Source organism: Callorhinchus milii, unplaced genomic scaffold (genome assembly GCF_018977255.1).
Source record: "Callorhinchus milii isolate IMCB2004 unplaced genomic scaffold, IMCB_Cmil_1.0 Scaffold5, whole genome shotgun sequence".
Taxonomy (NCBI): domain Eukaryota; kingdom Metazoa; phylum Chordata; class Chondrichthyes; order Chimaeriformes; family Callorhinchidae; genus Callorhinchus; species Callorhinchus milii.
Window position 1 is genome coordinate 6,036,757 of NW_024704746.1, and position 13,188 is coordinate 6,049,944.

At 40.2% G+C, this 13,188-nt stretch overlaps 1 protein-coding gene across 1 annotated transcript in view; it reads left to right on the forward strand.

The window, feature by feature from the left end:
- The window catches only part of atf6 (activating transcription factor 6), a 115,725-nt gene extending 103,923 nt beyond the window's left edge, over nucleotides 1-11,802 (forward strand). The window contains exon 16 of the mRNA XM_007902964.2: nucleotides 11,418-11,802. Within this exon, the coding sequence (XP_007901155.1) occupies nucleotides 11,418-11,650 (233 nt within the window). The 3' untranslated portion in view covers nucleotides 11,651-11,802. The remainder of the gene's footprint in view (nucleotides 1-11,417) is intronic.
- Nucleotides 11,803-13,188: the final 1,386 nt, after the last annotated feature.

The window sequence follows — 13,188 nt, forward strand, 5'->3', positions numbered from 1 at the left end:
CCTAAAGGTTTCAGCCTGGCTCACTTTGCAGATTAACAACAACAATTTGCATTTATATAGCGGCTTTCATGGGAAGATGTCCCAAGGTGCTGGATTGCTCATTAATTGACTATGTGGGATCTTGCTGTGTGGAAAATCACTTCTACGTTTGACCTGGATATTTTATACACTTGCGATGTGTACAACCAGCTTCTGTACATGCTTTTCATCTTCTCTAGAAGTGTGATATGTAGTCATATTTTCAGTGTATGTGCTTCTTCACATCCAGCAGTTGTGTTTTAACAAGGTTGGGTGTTTGAGCCAGTCCAGGGAATCAACACTTAATTACACAAATCTGAATTGTTTTTTCTGCATCCCTGAAGTTAAAAACAAGTTGACTGATGCCATTTGCAGTGCTTGTTCAAACTTAAATAGTGATTTGTGGCAGATAAAGACACTTAAATCTTTTGGTGAGAAATTAAAATGATATTTTCTTTGTCCTGTAAAATATCAAGTAGTACATTATTGTACAAAACAGTTTCCAGCTGCATCCTGTTCAGAGTATAGAGCTGACGGTTTTGAATGTTTTTCAATTTACTGCCATTAATATAAAGAGATGGATTCCTTTCATTTCTTAACCTGATGATTTTTCTTATAAGCCACATTAGCCAAACAAAAAAAAGAATACTTCAAGGGCTTATTTACTTGAGTTTGGCTTACATTGATGGGCAGGTTGGAATGACGCAGTGAACTAGCAATTTGCACTTCACTGTTAGGGCTTGTGATTGAAACCAGGCCACATTGATGGAATTGAAATGGTTCTTAGCAAAGTACATTTGAACAGTTTCAAACCAATTTCTGTTAGACACATCACAAAAATGCTCACGGGTCACTGCTGTTTGGTTCTAGTTTTATTCACAAAGACCTTACATTAACATTTTGGGGAAATGGAAAAATTGACATTACTGCAAGATTTTGAGGCAAAGGCACTTTGGCAGGGCAACGAGAAATATATTTAGCATTTGACTGTGTTATACCTGCTCTAGAAGTGCACACTGTAACACTTAAGAGAAAGAGAACATAGTGTTCTAGTAGCTGGCACCCTCAACTTCAGAATAAATTCAGCAACAAAATTAAATGTGAAAATGTTATGGATAAACTTAAAAAACAGGAAAATAAACATCTTTGAACCAGCGATGATTCAAGTGAAGGAAAAGAAGTCCTACCTTACATCTCCCTTCCTATTGAGCCTTTATATATTATCAAAAATCGCTAAACATGCATAAGATTTTGTGTCTATAACAGAGCTTTGAATGGATATGAGTAAATGCCAAACTGCATGCTGTATGTATGAGTTAGAATCTCAGCTGGGACTAGCATCCATTTCAGTGAGAAGTTCATATTTGTTCAATGGGGCAGTTTGCTGAAATACAGAAATGTCTGTTTTGAATATGACTAGATCACACAGTGGCAAAAATGCAGTTTTCATATATTCTCCAACCATTAATTTTTTGAGTAGTGTTATTAATGGTTTCTTTATACTATTTGAGCCAAGGTATATTGTTGTCCAACTTGATTTTATGTTGGACCTCTACTTAGACAAGTGTGCGACTGAAACTCATGATCATCTGTCACTTTATCTCACTTGGAGAGTGACTTTGACAGTTTTGTTTCACATAATAATAATAATCCTTACATTTGATATAACCTCATCACATCATTGAAACATCTCAAAGAGCTTCACAGGATTTTACTACAAAGTGCAGTAAATATTTTTGTAGGCAAACTGCACACAAACTTCATGAATTAAATAACTATTATTTTGGGTGGAGGAGGTGAACTGTTGAAGGGACAAACTTATCCCTTTTCAACTAGTGCCAAGGGGATCTTTAACATTCACCAAAACAGGCAGCTTGGTTTAACATCTTATCTGAAGAACGGAAATGCTTTGGAGTGTCAGCCTGGACAGTGAGTTCAAAGACTCAATGTGGGGCTTGAACCCACAACCCTCTGACTCGGAGGTGAGAGTGCCAGGCTGGCACAGTTTGTGTTTGACAGCAAACAATGGAACAATGTACACTACCTCCTTCAGGGTAGAAGAGTTGTCATTGCTCATTTGCCTGGCCTTAAGTCAGAAGAGGTTTGTGCGCGTGTGTGTGTCTCTCTCTTTTCTGTCTGTCCCCCTATACATCTGAGTCTCTGCCGTCTCTTTCAAAAACATCAAAACATTGGCCTAACATTCAATATTGTTGCAATGCAGTACCACTACTTAAGAAAAGATGCAGGTCTGCCTTATAAAGTGTTAATTAAAAACAAAATATTGTTTTTCCTCAAAGTAGCAATCGTTTTTGTATGACACCAAGAAAATATTCTTCTGAATCTGGCGCTCATATTACTTCTCTGGCAAAAGAAATATCTTTAACCTTTAATCATTTCAACATACTGTACTATTGGTCAATAGTTCAAACGCTAGAGAAAGCATGCCCTTGTCATGAAAAGCAATCCTATATGGATTCAATTAAGTATAGCCATAACTGGATTGTATATTTACTTTACAGTCATAAGATTTTCTGCAATTGAAAAATGATGCTGTAATAAGGATTAAATCTAATCTCCATCATAATGCTGCCTGTAATGTCTTGTCTGATGGATCACTTGGCATTGAAATACAATGGCCAAGATGTTTCTATTTCAGATTGTGCAAAAGAGGAGAAATTCCATCCTTAATTTTTTGAACTCTTATCTTCCCCCATCCATGTGACATTTGTTTTATTTGTAAACCAATTTTATTTGGACATTCGGAAGTCACATTTATCTTCAGATCCATAAAAAATACATTTTAGGATATGAATTATTGAACACATTCTGACATGTGTATTTATTATAAGAAATTTTTTTTAGGCAAAAATAAATTTGGAGAACTAGGAAGGTCACAGTTTCTACTGAATGATGCAGTTTGGTAGAGATTAAATAAAAAGGGGGTGATATCGCACAAACCATTCCCTTTGTGCTCCTTGATCTTTTTCGCAACTCAAGCCCTCATGCTCTGTACCTTTCATGAATTTAATGGTGTGTTAGTAACTCCTCCAAATTGTTCCACCTGTTGTAAGAGTTTCGAGACTCTACCCTGCATGAAGGGTGCTGTGCAAGTTGTTGATGTTAGTTCATTAAGACAAGTGCAGTCTTGGATTTGATTATGTCAACTTAAATAATATTAGCTCAGTGTGAACTCTTATTTCTGGGCTAGGCAAAGGATTCTTGGGATTGTTGGCAATTCAGTGATTTCCATCTGGAGTTGTGGAATGATGTTGAGCTTTAATAGTCAAATAGCTCACTGATACCCCCTTGTTCTGGATCACACAACAACAACTTGCATTTACAAAGCACCCTTCATGCGGGTTAGCGTCCCGGGGTGCTTGACAGTGGAGTCTGACCCGGAGCCAATTCCAAATAAAAGAAGAAGTATGGACATGTGAGCAAGATATCAGAAGACCATTGCAATCTGTTAAACCATAGCCCTCTTTGAGTCGCCTGACTTCAGTAAAAGAGAGCTAGAAAGGACACTGGGCTCTTAAAAATCTGCTTGATTCAAGTATGGGAAGGCAATAGGGATGTTTTTCTGGAGGATCAGATCAAATAGGCCAAACAACCTTCTTTATCCAACTTCTGCTAAATAATCTGAACATTTGTACATTGTTTGTGTTTGCATGTTTCCTAAAACAAGGCTACTTCAATTGTTTATCCATGAGTCAGGAGTCCTGCAGGATAGTGGTTAGATCACACTCAATCCGCGACTGTTTGTGGGATACTGTTGTGCGCAACTGACTGCCACATTTTGCCCACAAAACACACAGTCAATTCACTTTACACTATATTCTGTGAAGCGCTTTGAAACGTCTCAATGACGTGAAAAGACACTATATCAAATGCAAGGATTATAACAACTAAGTTCAGGTGAACCATTGACAGGTTTTAAGTCTTTGGATTCTTTTTCACCAAAATGAACATTTTGAGTTGTATCAACTACATATGTTGCAAGGTTTACTTCCTTTTCCTATTGAGCCGGGAAGAGAAAACTTTTTACACTTGTCAGTTATTGTCGAGATTCACCACTGTCAGCGCTAGCCAGTGTGCTAGATTTTGGGTGCATGTGTTCACCACATTTATTCCAAATATGGTGAAGCATAATAATAGTGTGTGGCTGGAATCCAAGGAGAACAACAATAAACCACCACACAGCTGATCCCCCAATCCAAGAGGCAAAGTAGACAGTCCACATCTGCCAAACTATTCAGCCCTGACAAGTATCTGACATCAATCGACAGGGTTTTAGTTGAAAAGTCTCTGTGACTGGCCATGATTAATAATGATGAACAGTAGGAGAGAGCACTAGATAAATCCGAGTGTCGGATAATGTAATGCTAAGCTTGTCTCTATTTTAAGCCTGTTGATTGTAGAGAGTAGGGAAGAATAAGGGGGTAAGAGCAATTTTGTAAAGAATAAACCTGATCCATGTGAAGCCCAGGTTGGCGTTATTCAGGTATTAAAGCTTTACTTAGTACAAACTTCTTTATCTGTATCTTCCAGGGAAGTTTACATTATCTAATACACGTTAAGCAAAAGTACCCACAAAATCAAATACAATTTGATTATTAGGTCTCAGAAAGTTTCTTCGTTCTCCCACAGAACCTAGTCAGTAACTGCTTGGAAAAATTTTAACAAATCGACAATGTTAAATTGACAAAGCTTGTTGTTGCTTCTCCTACAGATGACTATAAACTGTAATTATGATTGAAAAGATTAAAACCCCACGCAGTTTAGAAGGAGTTTTCACGTCTGCAGAGCTTCATCTAAGATTTAATCTTTCGCACCACTTTGTGTGGATTTGCTGCAGTTACTGAGTGCATACTTCACTTGATCAATTGGGATGAGAAAGTGGCAATGACAAGATCATCAGACTGATGTTTTCATAGCTGCAGTTTGACTTTCCTGTTCATCACTGCTGATATCTAACAGTATGTTTCTCTCATCATACCCCAAGGTAGTTAGACTGTGGAATGCTCTGGTTGAGGCAGAATCCATATTATCCTTCAAGCGGGAACTAGCCAAATACCTTAAAAAGTCATCTTCAAGAAGATGGGGAAAGGGCAGGTAAATGGAACTGTAAGGATTGCTCTTTAGGGAGCTGGCACAGACATAATGGGCTGAATAGCCGCTTTCTGTGCCGTATATTTCTATGGTTCTATAAATTAAGTTTGAAAAAGCTGATTTGATTTCAAGCTCCCCAAACCATCCTGGGAATCAAATCAATGCTATATCTGCAATATGTATCAGGCTTTGTGTAGCCCAACCTAACAAAATTGAAGTTAAAATTTCTTCGTCCATAAAACTTTTTAGCAGCTCTTTGATAACTTTTTTAAGAAGTATTTAGTGGCAGTTAGTAGTTATTCACTTGAGCTCATTTGTCCTTGAGCGGATGTATCTCGGCTTGATTTCTCCAATTCCCAACTAACTCAGTCCTCCACCAGCTCCAGATCATCCAATGCTCTCCATCCACATCCCATGTCATACCAGACTCCAGGACCTATTGCTGCAATGTTTATCACTGGCTCCCAATTCTCCCTAATCCATGTTCCGAATTTTAAATGTCTCAATGTCCTTGCTTCATCCTTCCTCTTTTTCCTCTGGTTCTACTCCCCTGCCCCCTTCCTCTGGTCTGCTTCATGGCCATGCCCCATCAGTAAGCAAGCCTTCAGCTCTCTGGACTCTGTCACTGCATTTCTCCACCTCTCACCCTTCTTCTGCTTTCAAATCCTATCTGAACAATCTATCTCTTTCTGTAAGCCTTGAGCTATCTTCCACTCTGTTCTAGCTTCTCACTGTTTCTGCAGAGCACTTCTTTTGTGTATTTGAGTGTTGTTGTTGAGCAAAAGTCTTGTTGGCCCCCAGCAAGAACAATTTTAGAGTGGGGAAATCAAAGTGCTATATTTCTGGAAATGATGATAAATTGCTGCGATGTCAATAGGGCATTTTGAAATGTTGACATTAGCCAGTAAATTGAGGGTTTCATACAGTTACAGCTGAACTTGGGAAATGACTTTTGACTTTGGTTTCCTATTTTAAGTGGGACTGTATCATAAACAGGAAAAGGGGGCTAGAAACCTCACACTTAATTGTAATGCATGTAAGTGTTGCAATGGGGGATCTGGTTGGCACATTTATAGTAGTTTAAAATAACAACAACTTGCATTTACATACTGCCTCTCACTCAGGGTAGCATCTCAGAGTGCTTCAAATAGTTTTAGTTTTCGCGCCAGGTCTCAGACACATGCGGAATAGGCAAACTAATCAGAGTTATGCCACCTACACAAGGAAATTTCCGTGTTTCTGGAATGAAATGTGCACGTTCTCCCTGGAGGTATGCATTGTGCTTACCTAATTCCAGAGATTATTAGGTGCAGATTGACAAGAGCTAAGATTTGGGGAGCCCTGAGTGTGTGCGTTGGAGTATTGCAGAAATTTAGGAGTTAAAACCTCATAGCTTGCTATTGAGAGCACTGCCTAGCGAGCTTTCCAATGTTAGGATTATCCTACTCATTAGGGCTTTGGCTTGCACAGCTAATGAGTCGTGGGGGAACAAAAATACCCAGTGATAGAACTGCCTCTGCAACTCCGATCAACAAGCCAGCCCTTCTCTGGAGTACTGTGGGTCTGCCTGGCTCAGGAAAGGGAATACTGCAAAATAACTCTATTCCAATATTCCATTGCCAAACTTGTCATCTTGGAGCCAGTTCAGCTCCAAGAAGACCCTACTTATCTCGCACTCCCTCCCCCGCCATCCCCCCAGAGGGCAAACACTGAATTACCATTTGATATGTGACAAGCACAGGTTTGAGCGCTCATTCTGTACGAGGTACCCTGAGAGCTTTCTGTTGAGCAACACAACTCAGTATGAAATACTTAAGAGTTTGTGTGTGTTTGAACAGCAGCTTCTTATCTCTTTGTATACCAATCAAGGTAGATATCGAGCCCTGGAACACGTGTTCATGAAACCAGATTTCAGGTAATGCATTCCAGTAGCTGTCAACCAAAGCCCCAGTCTCCTTATCAGCTATCTGACAGATATCTACCTGCCTTCATTGTAGTGGGAGAACCTATATAGGATCAGGCTTGTTACATGCATTGATCTGATGAGCTGCTTTTAAAAACTTTATTGTTTCAAAAAGTCCACATTTAAGAGGGATGCTATCATAACCCTCTTATTGACTTTAGAATGCATGTTCAACACTTTAAATGTCTCATGTCCTTGCTTCATCCTACCTTTTATTTCAGTCTTTCATTTGTTTGCAGCCTGGAGTAGGGTGCTGTATTTATTTGTTCACCATCAACAGACCAAACAGTCTATCCCAAGGAAACCAATGCAATTGTGGACATCAGAAAGCTATAGTCCATCATTCTTTATTTTATATTTCTTTGCAGTGATGAACTTTGCTATATTTTTGGCGTTTTGTGGTAGTAAAGTTACCAAATTCAGCTGAAAGCCTCATTATCTCAGTACAAGGGATGCCCTGGAGTTAGGAGTGGTATAGCCAGGTTTTCTCCTCGGTTTCCATGCCAAATTGACTTCCCACTTTCAGCCAAGATAATACAACAACAAGATTCCATTTATAGAGCGCCTTTCACGTCAGGAAGACAATAACAACAATAATAATAATAATCCTTGCATTTGATAGTGTTTATCACATCTTCGAGATGTCTCAAAGCGCTTTGTAGAATATACTTTATAGTGAATTGACTGTATATTTTGTGGGCGAAACGTGGTAGCCAGTTGCCCACAGCAGTGTCCCACAAATAGTCGTGGATTGAAGAGACCAATTCATTATTATTATTTTTTAAGGAATTATTAACCCCGGAAATGCGATCAGCCAATCGACCAACAACTGAGCTCCTACTTACTGCTAAACACAGGTAAACACAGGAGTGTGGAGTTGGGGAACTTGCCCAACATTTTGCCTGCCGGAAATAGAATCCAGGTCTCTCACTTGCAAGGCGACTGCTCTAACCATTGAGCTGATGGACTCCACCTTTTTTCAGCTACATAATTTTTTCAGCTAAACAGAAGTGAGCATTTGCCTGTGTGATGGAACTCAGAGGCCAAATCAACCCGTGCCATGTTCCCGTAGCTCCTGTCCTTCATTATTAAGTGGTACTGGTAGAGGAATGCAATTTTATAAAAACCTCATTTTTTTATTATCTTTTGCAAGTCACAGTACAGCTTAAATGATTGCTTAGACAGAACTGAAAAATGATTGCTGAGACAGAACTGAATTTATTTTCCAAGGATCCTGATTGAAGGGGCCCTTCTTAGCAAGAACAAGAAGTGATGTCGATTGACTGGTTATGAAAGTTAACCCATTGGTTGTGGCACATGGCTGCGAGGATCGCTATTTGACTAAATTGGTTTAACCCAACTGGATGTGTCCTGCTATTCATGTGCTAATGAGGAACCCTGGGCTGAAGGGAATTTAGGAATAGGAATGGGAAAGATCATTTATAGTCTGTCTATGTAGTCTCATTTGCATTGGTAAACATCACCACAATTTAATTGTTTCCACACAATTAACCCAAATTTTCACCTCGCCTTAACATGTAAGAACATTTTGTCTTAAAATTCAACGTCATAAAGAATTGTGTAAAATTCTTGAATTCACTCCGTTTGGAAACGGGTCTTTTTAAAGAGTTGAGGAAAAATGTCTTCCAAACTAAAATTGAATTTAAGAATTTTCTAAAATTCTACACCATCTTAAATGGCAGGCAAGTCGAGACAAAGTGGAATTTCAGACCTTAAGTGTCTTCTCGCCCGCGTGTGTGTGTCGTAAACAGTAAAATATTCAGGCAACTACTTACCAGCTGAAGTTCTAAAGTTTATACAGCAGGAAAAGTTCTCACCCGAGCCCAATCTTGCTAAATCAGCCAAACTCTCTCCCAGTAGGGCAATAAACTTGGGTGTTCAAATTAACAACTGGTGACTATCCTCCTTGGGGGAGGTGAGCAGGATCTCCTTGGAGCTGAGCTAGCTCCAAGTTGACATGCTTGGCAACAGAGTGTCAGAATCAAGTCAGCCCTCTGTGGCGGTGTGCATGGTCGGCATTTGGAGAGGCAGACCAGTTAATGCTGCCGGGATTCTTCCCACTTGGCCCTTGTTAATCTTGCAAGTCAAAGCCATAATGGGTAATAATAATAATCCTTGCATTTGATATAGCGCTTTTCACGTCGGGAGGACGTCCCAAAGCGCTTCACAGAACACACTGTAAAGTGAATTGACTGTATATTTGTGGGCGAACGCTGCAGCCAATTGCGCACAGCAATGTCCCACAAACAGTCGTAGATTGAAAATGACCAATTTATTATTGTTTTTGGTTTTGGAGGGATTATTATTAGGCTCTGTGTGGAGTAAGGAAACTTGCCCAAGGTTTCGCCCTCTGCCTGGAATTGATCTCAGGTCTCTCGCTTGCAAAGCGAGTGCTCTAACCGCTGAGCTACAGGACTCCACTAGGTAGGTGGACTGCTGGACAAGCAACTAGATTGTTCGACAATGCTTTCAGTGGCAAAGCATGGCGTTTTAGTTGCTTAGACTCCAGCAGTACCCCAACACACACTTCTAGGGTCCCTATAACCTCAGCTTTTGACAACCTGCGTCAAAAACTGTCAGGAATTAAGTAAGCAGAGTTCATCCTCCGGGGAGAAAGTGGGCATTCGATTTTAAACAGCAGTTTTCACGTGTAGGTTGCACAAGTGGAACTCTTGTGTCTAGTTTGGATACAGTGATGGGTTTCCTTGTGTCAGACACCTGGTTGACCTGACTGACTTGGATGCTGCAATTAAAAGACAGGTTCCCAGCATGGGAGCTTGGTGCACAATCTGTCAAGCTAGCACGTTTCCTGTAAAAAGCCTCTTGAAAATCCCACAATTAGCAGTAATGTATTTTAGATTGAAATAGGCCACAAACCAGTGCAAGTACTGTACAAAATGATATCCTTTCAAAATACGCCATCTTTTGCATGCAGCAGCTGGTTTTGTCAGATGGAGGCTTATTGGATGACTGAAAATGTGTGCTTCAGTTAGAAGTTAAAACGTATGTATTGGAGTACTGTGATGTCAATTAAGCTTTGAAACAGGACATGTGGATTTGTTTTCAGGGTCCACCGTGGCACTTTTAGTTGTAGATAATTGCTGCAGCATGTTGAAGGGCAGTTAGTGAACAGGAAATTCTCTGAGCCAGTTATCGTATTTCCAAAAACTAGATTGTGTATTTCACTTATTAATATACAAGTGTCTCATCAGCATTCGTACCTCTTAATCATCTCTCACAAAATAAAAAAAACTAATTTGTTCATTCAAATCATGACTGTTTGTGGGACATGCACAATTGGCTGCCACGTTTTGCCCACAAAATATGCAGTCAATTTACTTTACAATGTATTCTGTGAAGTACTTTGAGACATCTCAAAGACGTGATAAGCCGCTATATCAAATGAAAAGATTATTATTATATTGATTTTGCGTTATATATTCACAATTCAATGGACCTGCAAAAAGACACTAAATGTAGCATTTTTCTGTGTATAAATGCTGCTTACATTGTGTAGTCTGAGGGGAATTTGAGGAGTGGAATCTGGATAAGAAAGTGAAACGTAAATATATTTAGTTGACATGTTTCTGCATTGTTTTAACCGTTTGATTTTCCTCTCAGGCAAAGGGGTTTTGTCTTGAATGTGAATTATTCACATTATGGTGCCCTATCACGGTATAAAATAAATGAAAGGACCCATGTATCCAGTTGTGTATCTCCATCCAGGCCTCCCGACTACCTCGCCCCGGGCTGTCAAGATCCTCATTCACAGTTTCATCACATCCAGTTTTGACTATTCCTGTGCCCTGGTGGCCAGCTCCTCCTTATACAAACTGCAGATAATACAGAACTCTGCAGACCGTGTCCTCTTCTGCACCAGGTTCCATGAGCCTATCACTCCCATATTCACTCGGCTCCATTATGCCCCACCACCCATCCCTCCTTCCCAGCTCAGATGCCTCGTCAGCTGTGCAAAGAACTTTAAGATGTCCTCCCAACCCCAAAGGCATTAAATAAATGTAAATTGTATTGTAGGATTGTGTCTGATCATTACAGCCTTCATTCCCTTCTGAGAGGACCTTTGGTTTTAAATGCTTGATTGGTATAAGTTCTGCAGCTATGCATGAATGTAATTTGTTTCCCCCCCCACCCCACCCCACTCCCATCAATAAATAAAGATAGATATTTATACTTGTTATGGCAGCACTGAAAATCAAAACATGGACAGAATGGGGATATAGAGCATGTAAGTGACTGAAAGGCTTCCATATGTTCACTAACCAGTTGCTACATGTTTTTGTTTCAGAAAGTTTCATCAGTGAGCCTAGAGACCATGAAGTAATGATGCAGATTGATTGTGAGGTGACCGCCACCAGAATCATTCACATAAAGACCTCGACTATTCCTTCCTTTCTACGTGATCACCAACAAAACCACACGGATTCCGATCAGCATTCAGATCCTACACCTACTCCAATAACACCTCCCATCATCACAGAGTCTGTCCAAGGGACTGGGTTCAAACTTTCTCAGCAGTGATCGACTGAACCCACACAATTGTTTGCAACTATGGTATCTGTTCAGAACTTGTGATTGGAAAATCGTAAATTGGAAATTTAAAACAATCATATCTTATCAGATTTTCCCCAATGTTAAACCCAAGTGAGTGAATTAAATGGTTTTATTTTTAACTTTGATATAAAATAATTTATTATTTTAACTGCGATTCTTTTACAGATTTGGCTGTATATAGTTAATTACACTAGATGTGCTCCAGTACATTTATCCTTGGACTTCTCCCTTGAGCCGTGAATTGAATCCTCCTTGAATGGTAATTTTGGAGGTACTTGTTTTGAGCAGGATTTGATGGTGAAATGTTACAACCAACGATTTTGAGAATTGTCATTCTGGGAGAGAATACTAGTCACATACCAATCAGGAAAGCATTGGTCTTGAGTAAGGATGATGTCCAAAAACACCTTTGCAAAAATGAGTGTAAATTCATGATACTTGATAGTTCTTCTTGAGTACTGATCTAAAAGCAAAGTAAGCGTGAGTTTTTTGGGGGGACCGGGGGGGTTGTCAATAGTGAAGCACAACACCAAGATTGAAAAAAATAATGGGAGCAGCCCCAATGGTGTGATGGGTAGAACTGCAGCTTACAAACCAGCAACTTTCTCTTTCATGCATAGTTTGCTTATTTCAACCATAGGGGATGTGGATCTCATGCATGGATGCGGAGGCTGAATTGGCCTTGCCCTTCCCAAGGTTTTTACTCACTGCCAAGACTCACAGTGCCACTTGGTTGGGGCAACCTGTGCCCATTGAACTGTACTTCAGTAAGAGAAGGCCAGATCAAGAGCAGAGAGAAAATAAGTCTTGGACAAATTCTTTATGTTTCTTCAATTGAATGTTGACAAAGCAGAGGGTCATGCTTGACTTCCATCTGTCTTTCAAACTTCATAAACATGCTCTTACCATTTCAGCTTTCCCTTGCCTCCGAAACATGAAAAAATAGTACCCCCGGACAATCTTGGGTTTTGTGTTGAGGGAAGGGATTCCTGCCTTGGAATGCTGTGACAGATTATATTTTCTCACTCAGGATAGAATTAAAAATCCTGGTCCTCACTTTCAGGGCCCTCCACGGCTTTGCCCCCTCCTATATATCCGACCTGCTGACCCCCATCAACCTGTCCGCTCCCTCCGTTCAGCAGGCTCTGGCTCCGGGCTTTCAGCCTCTCTGCCTATACTCTTTGGAACTGTATCCCACGGTCCCTTTGCCTTGCTCCCTCTCTCGCCTCCTTCAAGGCACGACTCAAGACCCTCCTTTTTGACCGTACCTTCAGCCGTCCTCCTACCCCCTCTGCCCTCCCTCATCCCAACCCTGCCCCCCACACTCGTCCTGATCCTTGAGTGTTTAGCACCTTGGGATGTCCTCCCGATGTGAAAGGCGCTTTACAACTGTAATTTTGTCGTTGCGTCTTCCGATATTGGCTAATTCAACACAGACCAGGGATAAAAACATGTGCCAATGGCTCAATACACCATTGTAATTTACCACTAATGTAATTTCATCC